At 35.3% G+C, this 14,362-nt stretch overlaps 1 protein-coding gene across 6 annotated transcripts in view; it reads right to left on the bottom strand.

Moving 5' to 3' along the window:
* CNTN1 (contactin 1) overlaps nucleotides 1–14,362 on the bottom strand; it is a 287,326-nt gene that overhangs the window by 66,220 nt on the left and 206,744 nt on the right. The window contains exon 16 of one of the 6 annotated variants that reach the window (XM_064491776.1): nucleotides 2,028–3,898. The exons of the other annotated variants lie outside the window; for them this stretch is intronic. Within the exon in view, the coding sequence (XP_064347846.1) occupies nucleotides 3,819–3,898 (80 nt within the window). The 3' untranslated portion in view covers nucleotides 2,028–3,818. Of the gene's footprint in view, nucleotides 1–2,027; nucleotides 3,899–14,362 lie in introns of those variants that run through there. 6 annotated transcript variants of the gene reach the window in all.

Raw genomic sequence — 14,362 nt, 5'->3', positions numbered from 1 at the left:
TTTACATTACCCTCAGCTATCTTCACCCATTATAATCTTTCCCTCTGGCTTTAAATATCCCTCTCAGAGATCCCTGATTGAGAAAGTTCCATAAAATCTCACTTATGGGAGATAGTTAGTAGTCTATCCAGGTCCTTGTTAGCGTTATATTTTGCAAATTCTTCAAAGTCAGGCAAAAGGGGTCTGTAATTACTGACACTTGTGTCTGTCACGTTTTTTACGCAGTAAAGCACTGCGGAAATAGCCAGAACATTCCCCTAGCATCTGCAGTTCAAAAACCTCTTCTTGGCCACATCCATATGCTCTTTCCCTAAATTTCTCTGAGTTCTCCATGTTTTTACTATTAAATCACTGACTACAGGCAAATAATGGAAACATTTTGATATCTAATGTAGGTCACACACATTTTAGAGTTTACTGAAGCCAGTATCTGTACATTTCACAAAAGGATGCTGAAGTCCAGAGGGGTTATTGCCAGACTCACAGCTAGTCTGTGACAGAACACAGAGTCAGGACAAGAGGCTGGGTTTCCTGGCACAACCCATGCAAAATGAGAAAAAGCCCGTTTGAAATTCAAATCATACAGCCCAAATGTGCCTGTCCACAAAAAACCTGCAGAGAACTAACTGAACCCTGACACATTTACACTGTTGTTTTCTTAGATTTGTCTGCATTTTTAAAACAGTATGAACTCATAACTAACAAACGTTAGTGGATACAAAAAAAAGAGAAAATTTACATTGTATATTTTAATAAAAATAATATTTTAATTGAGTCCTTATTGTATCGGAGTCATTGCTAACACTTTTATGATTCTTACCAATAGCCCTATGATTTGGCATTATTATTTTCACTGTTTTACAGATGAGGAAACGCAGACCTGGACAGATTAAATAAAATGATCACAGTCACCCAGCTAGCAAATGACAAAGCTAAGATTTGAACCCAACTGATTTGCCATGAGAATAGCTTTTCAGTTAATTGTAGTATAAACAATTATTTAGAAAAAAGCATTGTCAGAATTAAATTTAAAAATGGTATTGACTGCTTTCCTTCAGAGGTCTTGCTTGTTGGGGAGAATATGAATTACTTGGGCACTAGTGTATATTTAGGAAATAATAAAAACTATAAAACATTGATTATAGCTTTTTCAATATTTGTGTGATCTGTTAACTCAGATAAGTAAAGAAAAACACATCTTTCCTCCTCAATACATCCCTACTCTTTTTGATCACCATAAAAGTATTGGTTAATCTTTCTTGAATTTTATTATTGTTTTTAGGGGAAAAAAAACTATTTATAAACAAAATACAGAGCTATTTCCACCCAGTTCTCATTCATAGGTAAAGTAATTAGAAGGGAAAAGGGCAGAAATACAATTACTTATGTATTCTGTCATTTCTTCTTTAGGAATGTAGTAATATTGAATGAAGAAAAGTTTAGACACTGGAGGGAAAAAAGCAGGAAAAAAAACCTTCTTTGAAATGATCATTCACACACCAAAAGCTGATTATATTTTCTTAGTCATTAACTGAGACTTATTTTCTGGTAAGTCAAATGAGATAGAAGATTTGAAATTGGAACCTCCAGGATTAAACAAGACGCATAGTAGCCGTGAGTAACTCTATGCCAGGCATCACCTGAGTCAGTGCCCATCCTTAGGCGTTGTTGTGACCCTAACATACTTTCTCCCTCTTAGACACTGACTGGCTCCCAAACAACTGTAATTGGAACTGGACCCAAAAAAACTGCTGGTCCTTTGGGACTTCACTCCACCAAGCACACATTGAATACAAGCCTTGACCCTCAGCAGGAGAGACATCCCAGTGTCATTCTTTTTCCACTTGTAATTCCCCAGTAAGTAATTAAAAGCAAAGCACCAGACACGGATATCCTGTAGTTCACTGTTTATTTTTACTAAAATAGCAATGTTTAATGAAAAGTTTGCATGTTAAGGAAAAGAAAAAAAGTTTCAGAACAAATTCTCTTCCTTTAAAAAAAAAAGTCTAGAAACAACAATGCTGAAAGAACATCAGTTATATTAAGGCAAGTGTCTTCTTTACCAAAATGTGTCAATTAAAATCCCTTTCTTACTACAGGCCCATTCTTGCTCTGAAAATTAGTAAGGACAACGGCTTTATTATAAGATAATAAAGCACAAAATCAATGTGTAGTTTTGTTGCTGTATAGGGCTGTGTTAAGAAGAAGCTGAATATTAAATATCTCTACCATTTAATAGGAGCAGGGCAGTTTTTTAACCTGTAACATTTATATTTTAACTTCTACCACTGATGAAAGTGAATGTAGATCCTCGTTAGAAAGGAGAATGAAGCCAAAGGGAGGTGAGTGTGTCTATATAATTCCCACTGATACTGACGCAGTTTATCCAAACAAGAATATTCTTCCTTTCTTGGCACTCATCATACTGGTCGTGTGGTTTCCTTTCTAATTTTTCTTCTTTCCCAAATGATATTCCTAACTGGTCTTGGTGGTATACTTTCAGTTATGGACTATGCAAGTAGATGTCCACAGTGATGATTCATGCACGTCTCCATGACGATGTTTATGGATACATGACAATCTCAAATTATTTTTAAATATCTTACTAAAAGGGCAATTGACCTAAATCTCTCGTCTAAATTCTAAGACACTTTCTTCTCTGTCAATAATTGAGACTAGAAAGTATAAAACAAAGACGATGGAAATAAGTAACACTTTGAGCCAGAGCCATGTATTCCTTTACGATGACTAATAAATTATTTTTAACTTTGTATTTATTTAAGAGTAATATACATAGCGCTCAAATTGTTCCTGAGTGTTCTTCCAACCACAAACAGGGGTGCTAAAGTCACTAAATCAGAAATCCATACGGTATCCCACAGCTAACTATAAACTTGTTTAAGAAGAGTAAAATTGTTTCTTGCAAAGAAATAAGAATTTTAAGCACGTCTCTTTGACCAAAGGGGAAAATGAAACTATTATCTAACTATGAAATGTAAGCAGTTCCAGAAAGAATTATATACACTTCAATTTTAATCTCTTACTTCTGCCCACGTCCTTCCAAAAAGTCTCAACCTTCCTTTCAAAAGAAAAGATTCAAGAAGGTTGATGTTAGGAGGCAACGGAATTAAATAGGTATGCGTGCTATTAATAATGGCTTAGTCATCTTCATTTAAATCTTGCTACAGAGATGACAATTTTCTCCACGTGCTGTCTATTTTCACTTCCCAATCCCAGGAATTGTTCCAAAAACCTACAGAGCCGTGGGCAGTCTTCGGATGTTTATTGCTGCTTTTCATCTTTTCTTGCCAAAGAATATATATGGCACCAGGATACAAAAGGCCACTGGAATAATGTCCCTTAGCTTCCATCCTAATTAACATGACATTAGTGAATTTGACAACAACATTGTTCATTACCTGCTTGGGTAAGTCAAACAGTCCATTCAGTGGCAATAATCCTGTTTTATAATTCACCAGTTTTTTTAATTTTTTTTTCAGATAATGAGCTAAATTTCTGAGATATGTAATTTCAAATAAAAACAGGGCATGGAAACACAAAAATTTCACTTGGCCATTATATATTGAGTTAGTTGACTAGGCATTTTTCAGATATTAGTGAAGCTAGATAATTATATCTTAAAATATTTTTCTGCTCAAAGTATGTTTAGATGTTTCAAAAGAGGAAAAATCCTCTAAGAACTAGATTTGGGTTGGGGTGGGGAACTGTAGAAGCTACAAGATTGAGTTCATTAGTAAAATCTAGTATAATATGTTAAAAAAAAAAAAAGTTTTCACACATATGGTGAGTGTCAACGATCACCAGGTTGGAGGCAGGCTCGCACAGACGGGGAGAAAAGGATCCACCATGTTTTTCTCTCCATCTTTCCTGCTTTTACCTGCAAGAGGAAAGACCAAGGCTGAAGGGCAAGTGTGGCTGCCCATTTAGGAGCAGGAAGCCATGCACTATGGGAATTGGTCATGTGTCCTTAATGGGTAAGTTGAATTAATGAACAAAGAAAAATCCCTTCTCCTAGACCCAAGTGACAAGCTTTGACCCAGTCAAACCTGTTTCCCTCAGAAACAGTGACTGACTTTCTGAAGAACCGAGTTGTAACTGGAACCCTCCACCCACACTGAAAAAACCCCAAACTCCTAGACCCTTTATAAGTTCACTCTACATAACACAAGTCTACCCACTCAAATGTATGCTCATGCCTTCAAGGCTTCTAACTAAGGGGGAAAAAAAATCCCACAGATGAATTTAACCTGTGATTGAAAAATTAATCTGTGGTTTGGGCTAGAAATCGTAGGAATCTCTGTCCTGAGTAATATTATATTTATATTTTAGGTCTATATAGATATTAATAGCAAAGGGGAAGGAAGTAGAAGAAAATATTTATAAAAAGTCACCATGGGCTACGTGTGAACTGTAACTTATCATTTTTCTCTTTCATAAATATGGACTCCGAGGCTTATAGTGATTAACTGACTGGCGTAAGACCCCAGGTTACTCAGCAGGTGCAGTGTATTTGTAATCCATGTTTGCCTCACGCCAAAAGGCATACCTTTTCTGTTGCACTGTGCAGACCTTTTAACGACTGTAGGCAAATACCAATACAACTATATCACTACAGAAATTTATGTAACTAACAAGATGATCATCCGCCTCTTTTCCCTAACCATAGCCAGGGAGAGTTGGATGATTCGTATTAGGCCACTTTATAACCACTAGTTTCCCCTGGAGATAGTTACTTAAACAGGAGAAATAGTATCTTGGAAAACTTGCAAAGAAAACTGCCGACTGCTAATTTAGCCCTATGATAAATGGTAACAAAGGTCACAAAACACATTTGTCACTTCAAACACAAGAGACTTCCAAGTCCTTTTGATGAGAACTGAAGTTGCTAATTTTAGATATATTCTTTTTTTTTTCTCCCGCTTTTAAATGAACTTTTGGTATATTTTGCGGAGAGAGGGAGCAGCGAACAGTCACACAGGGAGCCTCCCTAAACTGTTCCATGTTAAAGGGCTATTTCTTGAATTAGTAACATAGCTTCCAGTCTGCAGGAACATACCAAACAGTGGTCCTCCAAGTTCTTTAAACCATGGACATCAGAAGTACCTGGTGTTCCAACTGGAAATGGTCCCTAGCCCCTGGAGAACTTCTCAGGAGGGTACTGGGGAGGAGGGAAGGGTGCTCATGCACTGGTTATTGGGAGCGAGTAAAACTGTAGCAAGATGACACTCAGAAGTGTATTCCTCAGACTCAGACAGAGCTCAGACTATTCAATGACACTCACACCAGGGTTGGCTACACTCTGGGGGGTCACAGATTATTTGCTACTCGTAATATTAAAAATTCATACATTGGTACTTTTTTGGTAAAAATGAAATGGAATCAAGGTTATCCTTTTAATATGCTAACTTTCATTCACTTTCATCCAGATGAATTTTCAGATAAAAAGGCTGGTGTTCTTGGGGGAAAAAAAAAAAAAAAAAGCAGTGCTCTGGGAAATGCACGTGTACCACAACCAACTTCCTGACCTTGGCCCATGTCCACGGAGTGATCATTACTAGCATTGGACAATTAGAAATTAAAATGGTGGTGTACTTTTTGGAAAAAAAAAAAAAAAGATGTTTTGGATTTACTCCAGAATCTGCATCCACTCATGAGTGTATGGGGCAGGTAAACTGCTGTGCTGAACTAATGTGATGTCCTCAGCCAAATTTAGGTAAGGAGGGTTCTGTCACATTAGTACAGGACCCTGTAGTCACCTTTGCGGAGGAATTAGGGAGGACACAAACCATGAAATAGCTGGTATGTAGGAACCAATAACAATTCCAGAGTCAGTGGCAGACCCTTTTAACATTTCTCCCTTTCTCTCTGATTATGTCTTAATAGCAGTGACGATGGCAGTTTGAGGAGCTATGTGATGGGACTTCAAAAGGACTAAAATCTCCTCTCTGCAACTTCTTAAGTTGACCATAGGTTTAGTCAGTAAAAGCTTTCTCCAAGTTGCCTTCATTTGCATTTGCTTAGGTATAAAAAGTTCTGTGACCCCCATCAAATTTCCACGGCATGAGCTGGTGTGGTTGGCTGGTGGGGAGGAGATGCTGGTGGCAGGAAGCCAGTCTGCAAAAGGCACCAGAAGGAAGTAATCGTACGTTCCTGAGACTGGAAATGGCAGACTTCAAAAAAATCATAAATTAAAAAATAGTTTTGCTTAGAAAGGGATTTTATACAATTGAGTCTTTTTATTGGTTACTTTTTTCAGTGATGAAGCTAAGGCATTTTTCTCTTCTTTTTTTTAAATAAAATGAGCCTAAAAGAGAAGATATTATGAAATTCTGATTTCCAATAACTTAAAACTTTACTCTGCTCTCTAAATGAATTTTGAGTTATCAATGCCTTTGGGTGGACAATTTAACTAATTTGATAAAAACAAACATACTCCAACAGTAAAACAGATGTATAATAAAAATTATATGATCTGATTTTTACAGTTGGGGAAGTTGAACATTACAGAGTAGTGAGGAAAAGTGAGTTCTGTAGCGAATTTGGAGCACAGATAACTGGCCAAGTTCTGGCTTTTTAACGTGAGCTCTCAGGAATATTTGCATTTTCTTTTTCTTCTGTTTTGAACATCCTTTGCCTATGAATGGATGACTGGTTCTTGCACTGTGAGCACACAGCAATTTTGTTAGGATGGCGTGATAAAATTTATGTGAAAGTCCTTTAGACACATATATTCTAATCTAAAACATTTTAAATGTTTCAAATGAACTATTTTTAAAACCAAAGAACACATTTTAAAATCAAGCTTAAAACCATCTATTATGATTTATTTACTGTTTCTGCTATTGTAATTACAATTTTATAACTTTGACTAGCTGAAAAAATATATTTTAAATTGCTGTATTTCCCCCTTTTTATTAAACCAACCATAAACTATATCAAAGGCAAAAATAAAATCACAAAATCTGCATCGGTGACTTTCTATAGAATAAACATTTCTTACTAAAAAGGGAAAGGCTACATTTTAAATTTTTTCCACATTGATTATTTTTCTCACTGAAGGCATTTGAATTAGTGTTTGATTATGTTATAGCAATGAGCTGGGTGTTGCATTTGAAGTCAGACTGTCTATATTCAAATCTTGCCCTTCTACTTACTAGCTGTATGACCTTGGGCAAGTAACTTAGCTTCTTTGGGACTCAATTCCCTCATGTGTAAAATGGGGATAATAATGGTATCCATTTCTTAAAATAGTGCCTGGTAAATAATAAACCTTTAATAAATATTATATATCCCTATATAATATAATAAATATATAATACATAATGTATATTTTATTATAATATATCATACAATTATATTATTTTATTCATATATTATACATTAAATTATATAATTATATATATTTTTATTTTACATTATGTCTTTTCACAGCATAAAGACTGGAGTTGCAAACATAATATTTTGTCAACATAAATTAAAATATGAACTAATTTCATATTATGAAATTTTCAAAATATGAACTAATTGCCAGTTATTTATGCCCATAAAGAGTTTTGGATAGCGCTGTCTGTCCTGCTCTTGTAATCTGACATAACTGTCAGCATAATTTGGCACTATTGTCTGGTAAATATACACTGATGTATGAAACCTATGATGGAGCAGTGAGGTAGAGCGTCTAAAAGCATCCCAAGCTATTATGTGCTCTAAAACTTTCCTGCCTTCTCTTCTGAAATCAAGAAAGAACAGCAAGTCTGCTGATTATGGGTGAGACCGACTGTGTGGCAGAGAATAAATTCCAGTTTGTCAAAAGCTGATCAGTTTGATTATAAGACAAAGAGAGGAGCAATTGACTGAAGAAGAGAAGAAATCCTGCAAGGAAATTTCTCTCACCGTCCACCAGTGAGGAAAAAGAAAAGCAATCTAAATTTACATCAGGGCTTGCTTTATCATGTAGTCTACCAGTTTATAGCCCTTACACTGTTAGGTTTTAATTTTTTAAATTGTAAAATAAAGTTTTAAAGCAGATCACTTTCAAGATCCATCTTAAAGCATCACTATTGTGACTCATTCTGAATGAGTTACCTACCTTGTTGATCTATTTGAACATTCCTTTGAGTTTACGTCAATTTACACTGAACTTACGTTGAGAAATAGAACTTCCAATTATGGATGTACTTTATAACTTTAGTAGTAATTAGGAAAGCTGTTATTTTTCCTAGAGCTTTTAAGCTACTAGTAAGTTCTAACTTTGAAACTATCAGGCTATTTGCTAAGTTCTGAGTTTATTATAAACAGATACGCACTTCAGCTCATTACTTCCGCTTCAGCATTTAACAGTTATGGAACAACGGCCCTTAGCAGCTTTTGAATTTGATGGTTCTTGATGGAAAGGAGAATGCTTAATTTTTGGCGGGCTTCACTATTAATAGGCGCATTGGTGCAGTTTAGTGCCAAGTGGGGTCAGGCCGCCTCCGAATGGCGCCTAGTCAGTCCCTGTTTCCAGCCAGTGTGGGCAGCGAGGGCCATTTTCCCGTCTCGGTCCTGCAAGGACTGATGAGATGGAATCCTGAGTCTGTCTCTGTGGCAAACTTTCTTGGCCAAAGCAAGTGGAAAGCAGAGGCAATTATCCAAGTATCTGAGGTAAATGTGTGTTTCTCTGACCCAAATACTTGAAAAACTACCTCAACTATTCTCTTTGACTTGACTCTGATGATCTGGACACATCTTTCTGCCTATATAAGTGTTATCTCTTTTCTGGGTTTCTTCACATTCGCCTGTGTGTGTGAGGGGAGGGTGGGGGTGATAAGGTGTGTGTGTACTTGTATGTCTGTCTGATTTTGTGTGTGTACTACAAGAAACTTTTAAAAATCTGTTTTCCTTAATTTTATAGTGATTCAATTGATTACTTTAAAAGTCCTTTTGAATTAATTTAGGCATGCCATGCTTAAATAATCATTTTGAATATAAGTTCCCATTGGGTTATTTATAATAATAATTTGAATATAGGAATTCCTGAACACAATGTGAATATTTATCCTAGATACTGCAGAAATCTAAGCCCTGATTTAGCATCGAGAGTCCTACTGACTTTAACACGATGTCAGGCTCACTGCCCTGCGGCTTTCACTCTTATCAGAGGTCCCTGAGTTAGCCACAAGTATAGAACGTTAAATAATCCAAGAGGTGGTAGTTTAACCTTTTTTAATAAACATCTTTGCCTTTATTTTTCCCACAATGTTTTTAAAACTCAACTATTATGTATTGGCACATGCTAGACAGTGAACGGGACAGAGAAAACAGAGCTGCGATCGGAAACTCTCACGACTTAGCATCAACAATTTGAGTACAGACTTGGTAATCTTTCGGATATTATATCAAATTAACTATTGAAAGCTTTAGAGTATTAAAGTGTTAAAGTTTTTTTTTTAATGAAGACTGATATTAATATTTTATTTTATTTTTCTTGTTAGTGGAAGTACTGGGGATTGAACCTGGAAACTTCCACTGAGCTCTACCCTCCCCACTGAAGTATTAAAGTTTTAAAGCAGTGGCTACAGAAGTTTTAGAATTTAACTATAGGTTATATTTATTCCTACCATCTGGAAGAAGCCTAGTATCAGAAAACTGGACTGAGGTTCCTAGATGATTGTCATGAAATAGAAGGGTAACAGCGAGGCAAGTCTCTTTCTCTAAAAGTACAAATTTTGTAATACAAAGAGATGGGGGTTTTCTAGCTGACCTCTAGGATCAATTCTAGATTTAAACCTGTACGTTCCAATTTTAATATAAATGCAGAGGTTTCATATAGCTACTATGAAGAAGTTGGAAGGCAAAAAGGCGTAATTAGTGCATGATTTTCCAATAATAGGACCATTAGAACCTTTTTATCTCGTACAAAGAAAATGTTCATTCCATTTTTTTGAAAGAAAGAATGCTAATTAATCTGAGAACAATATCTCCAAGGAGATGGTTCAAAGTAATTTTGCCTGGACAGCAAAGAGGGGTATGGTTTGGATATGAACTCGACTAATATAGACCATCTGTGGGTAATAAATACTCAAAAGCATTTGCTATAGAAAAGAACATTAAACAACCATTATGAATGTTTAAAATACAGCAGTATTATTCAGACTAAAAATGTATAGACAGCTTCCATCAGGTTATTTTTTTTGACTCTGTTACCTTAAATTATCTAACACAGGATTTAAAAGTGGGCTAGTCATCAACAAAATGACCCTAAGAAAGAACCCGGTAATCATGTCATTATGCCAAGTAATAAAAACTTCAGGGGGCTTCATCAAATAAAGATGACATCTAACTTATATCCATTTCCATTCTGCAACTGTATTTTGGCATTAGAGTAGAAAGCATACATACATACATACATATCACATATATACACTATTCTCATCTAAATAAAAATCTACATAAAACAATATAAATGCAAGCTTCTAATATAGCAACATAAACAATACAAATTTGATTCTGGAGTATAATTATTTACACAGTTTTTGTATTATCCATTTAACTTCAGTCACCCTACTTCCAAAACGTTTCTGAATTTCACATTGAGAATCAGACTAAAAGTTTCAGATAGTGTGAAAGACTTTTTTCTTTTGTTTATTTTTAAATCTCAGCCTCGTATAAGAAATGTTGTTTAATATGGTATATAAGATGTTAAAAAAAAAAAAAAGAGGATCGGAAGTGGATCTGAAAAGTATAATCATGACTGCATTTTCTATTTTGGCAATTTTAGTGGCAAATACTTCGTTCAGCAAGGTGTCAGGAAGGGCCTCCTAAAAGTCGGTAGCGTTGCCAAGAATATTTATAATACAGCAGAAATGCCATAGTAAAACATGAACGTCAAAGCCTCATTTCTTGCATTTGTGGCTTAATTTTATGGTCCATTTTTGAATGGTCTCCATAAGTGCACTCATGAACGAGAATTTAGATTTGGCAGGCTACACGAGTGTTCCCACAAGTGATGTCGAATAAATCCTGAAAAACCTTTCCTTTTAAATGACACTTTATTTTAGCTGAAAAGCTTTAAGTCCCCCAGAAATCGCTTTTGCTAAAGCACATTCATACAGGGCTGTCCCTATGCATCAAAACTTACTTGATGAAGCACCCTGAAATACACTTTTATGAGATGCATAAAGTGCAAATTTTATTACAGTAACAGCAACAAAAAGGAAATTTGTATCAATCCTCTTGTTAGAGATTTTCACTTACAAAGCCTAAAAACATTTGAAGTCTAATAGCTGCTTTCTTTTTTTTAAACTAAGAATAGTTTTGAGCTATAAACTTGCTTTACATATTAAACAATTGGTAGTCATTTGAGTTCTAAATCTCTTTAGTTGTATTATACAACCCTCTGTTTTTTAAAAAGCTGATTCTGAAATCACCTCTTTCATTAACACAGTGTTATTTTAAATTGATGTTAAGATACACTGTGATAGGAAAAAAAATTCCACTAAAATCTTCTATAAACAACTTTAAATATCCTAATACCGAGAATGGCATTACCATCTCTCATAAAGTTATCTTCATTTTTATATTAGTGCTCTAACTGGGAAACATTTCGTCATGTTTTGTTTTTGTTTTTTCCTTACTGTTGATACAGAGTTCTGTGGTTAACATTAGAGTTGTTGAAGCTACCTTAGTGTGGCTTGGTGCTGAAGTTGAGCTGTGCTAAAATGATTTAAGGGTGAGGGAAAAACACAGGAATTAACTTTTCTCCCCACCCGGACTGCCTTCCTCCTGTTCCATGTCACTCCTGTCCTTTATGTCAGAGCTCCCTTCCGGGACTTACAGCAAGATATTCATGAAACTTTTTCAGTTGTCTGTTGATTGACTTCTATTTGGTTTGCACAAGACAAACTGGAGGACCTTACTGTCTTTGTGAAACACATTTCTAATGTAATTTATCCCCCAAACGTATTCTATAAACCAAATAATATGATTTTCAAACGATTTCCCATGAATTCCCTAGAATAATACTTTCCAAAAACCAGTTAGAGATCATTTCATCAAAATCATCTTGGGGCCTTATTAGAAATAGAGATTTGCTAACCCAAGCCAGGTTTAAATATTTGGTCACTCTGGAATGCTATAATTTGATGCCTTCCATAATGATATTCTTTAAAAATATACCCAATACTTATTTAAAGGGGAGACAGAAGTGCATAAGGAAAGAAGAGTGAAGGAGGGTTCTGTGGAAAGAAACACAGCACACACTCTATTGCCTTCAGCAGTTCAACTCTGGTCCCAAAGCTGCAAGCCCCACTCAGTCTTTTTCAGACTGGGACCCACTTCCTTAGATGGCAGTTGGGTGGCGACCACTCTTGTTCAAACATTACCTCTGGGTGTGCTATATACTCTATGCCTCCTACTAATTATTGTACTATCTCTAAAGAAAGGGCCCATATGTACATATTTTCTTTATATTTTCAGGGTATTTTATGTCCAGTGATCCGTTTAAATTTCTGGAGATCATTACAGATTCACATGCAGTTGTGAAAATAAATGCAGGAAGGTCCTGCATATCCTTCGCTCATTTACTCACCATCACACTTTGCAATAACTAAATAGAATAATACAACCAGAAAATTGACATTGATGTAATCCATCAACCTTACTCAGATTTTACTAGTTTTACATGCATTAATTTGTGTGGCTGTATGTTTATTTAGCTCAAAGAACATTTTAGTTTTATCGCATGTGTAGAGTTCTGGGATCATGACCACAGTTAAGATGCAGAGCAATTTCATTGCAAGGGTCCCCTGTTGTATCCTTTTTTATGGCTACAGCTACTCCCCTTCCTTCACTCTCCCTGACCCATAACAACCATTAATCTACTCTCCATCGCTACAATTCTGTCATTTTAAGAGTGCTATATAAATGGAATCATACAATATGTAACCTTTTGAGAGTGTTTTTTTCTTTTTCACTTAGCATAATTCCCTTGGGATACATCCATGTTGCACCTATCAATAGATGATTCTTCTCTTATTGCCGAGTCATATTCCATGGTACTAATTTAAGACAGTTTGTTTAACAACTCATCTGTTTAAGGGCATTTGTTTCCAGTGTTGGGCTATCATGAATAAAACTGCTATATATATCTGTGTATATAGATTTTATGTGAATATAAGTTTTTTTTACACTATGCAACTTTTATTGTTGGCTAGTCTTTACAAATAATGAAAGTCAGGAATACAAAGTTTCCAAGGTCAAATCACTATTTAGTGATGATCTATTACTAAGATTTTGATGAGTAACAAATTTCTTTTTTCTTTCACATGTATGAACTGTCCATTGTTTCTAAGAACAGTTTAGAGCTTTAGCTTTTTAAATTTACATCATTATCAAAGGAATAAAGCCAACCACAAAATAAGAATCAACAGAATGCTGTAATCCAATCATCAAACACAAGTTTTAATACCTTTGTGATAAATGCCCAGGAGTGCAACTACCAGGTCCCATGGTAAGCACATGTTTGGAAATGACCATACACTTTTCCAGGGTGGCTGCACCATGTTACATTTTCAGCCACAGTGTGTGCATGACTCAATTTTTCTGAATCACTATTTTTTTCTTTAATTTCAGCCATTCTGATATGTATGTAGTGACACATCATTGTGGTTATTTATAAATGTGCATTTCCCTAATGGCTAATGATGTTGAACATCTTTCATGTGTTTATTTGCCATTTGTAGATCATCTTCAATGAAATGTCTGTTCACACCTTTTGTTCTTTTTCACATGACATTGTTTTAATTTTGAATTTTAAGAGTTCTTTATGCATTTTACATACAAATCTTCCATTGCATATGTGGTTTGCAAATATTTTCTTCCAGTCCCTAGCCTGCCTTTTCATCATCTTCACAGGGACTTTCACAAAGCAAAAATTTTAAATTTTGATAAAGTTCAGTTTATCACTTTTTCATTTTATGTGTTATGCCTTTGGTGTCAAGTCTAGCTCAAGACACTGAAGATTTTCACCCATACTTTTTTTTCCTAAAAGTGTCATAGTTTTACATTTAAGTCCGTAATTCATTTTCAGTTAACTCTGAAGTTTGAGGTTTAAGTTAAGGTCCTTTTTAAAATTTTTGACTATGAATGCTCAATTGTTCTAGCACCATTTATTGAAAAGGCTAACCTTCCTCCACTGAATTACTTTTGCATCTTTGTTAAAAATCAGTTGAGCATATTTTACGGGTCAATTTCTGTGTTTGGTGCTGATGCACCATGGTTCACCAGTCCATTTTTAGTCTGCCTTTGCTAACCCATCCCAGAGCTGTTAATTTAGAAGCTTCCAAGGAGGGGCTTAGAACTGTGT

Source organism: Camelus dromedarius, chromosome 11 (genome assembly GCF_036321535.1).
Source record: "Camelus dromedarius isolate mCamDro1 chromosome 11, mCamDro1.pat, whole genome shotgun sequence".
Lineage (NCBI taxonomy): Eukaryota > Metazoa > Chordata > Mammalia > Artiodactyla > Camelidae > Camelus > Camelus dromedarius.
This window is presented reverse-complemented; position numbering and strand designations above follow the sequence as displayed.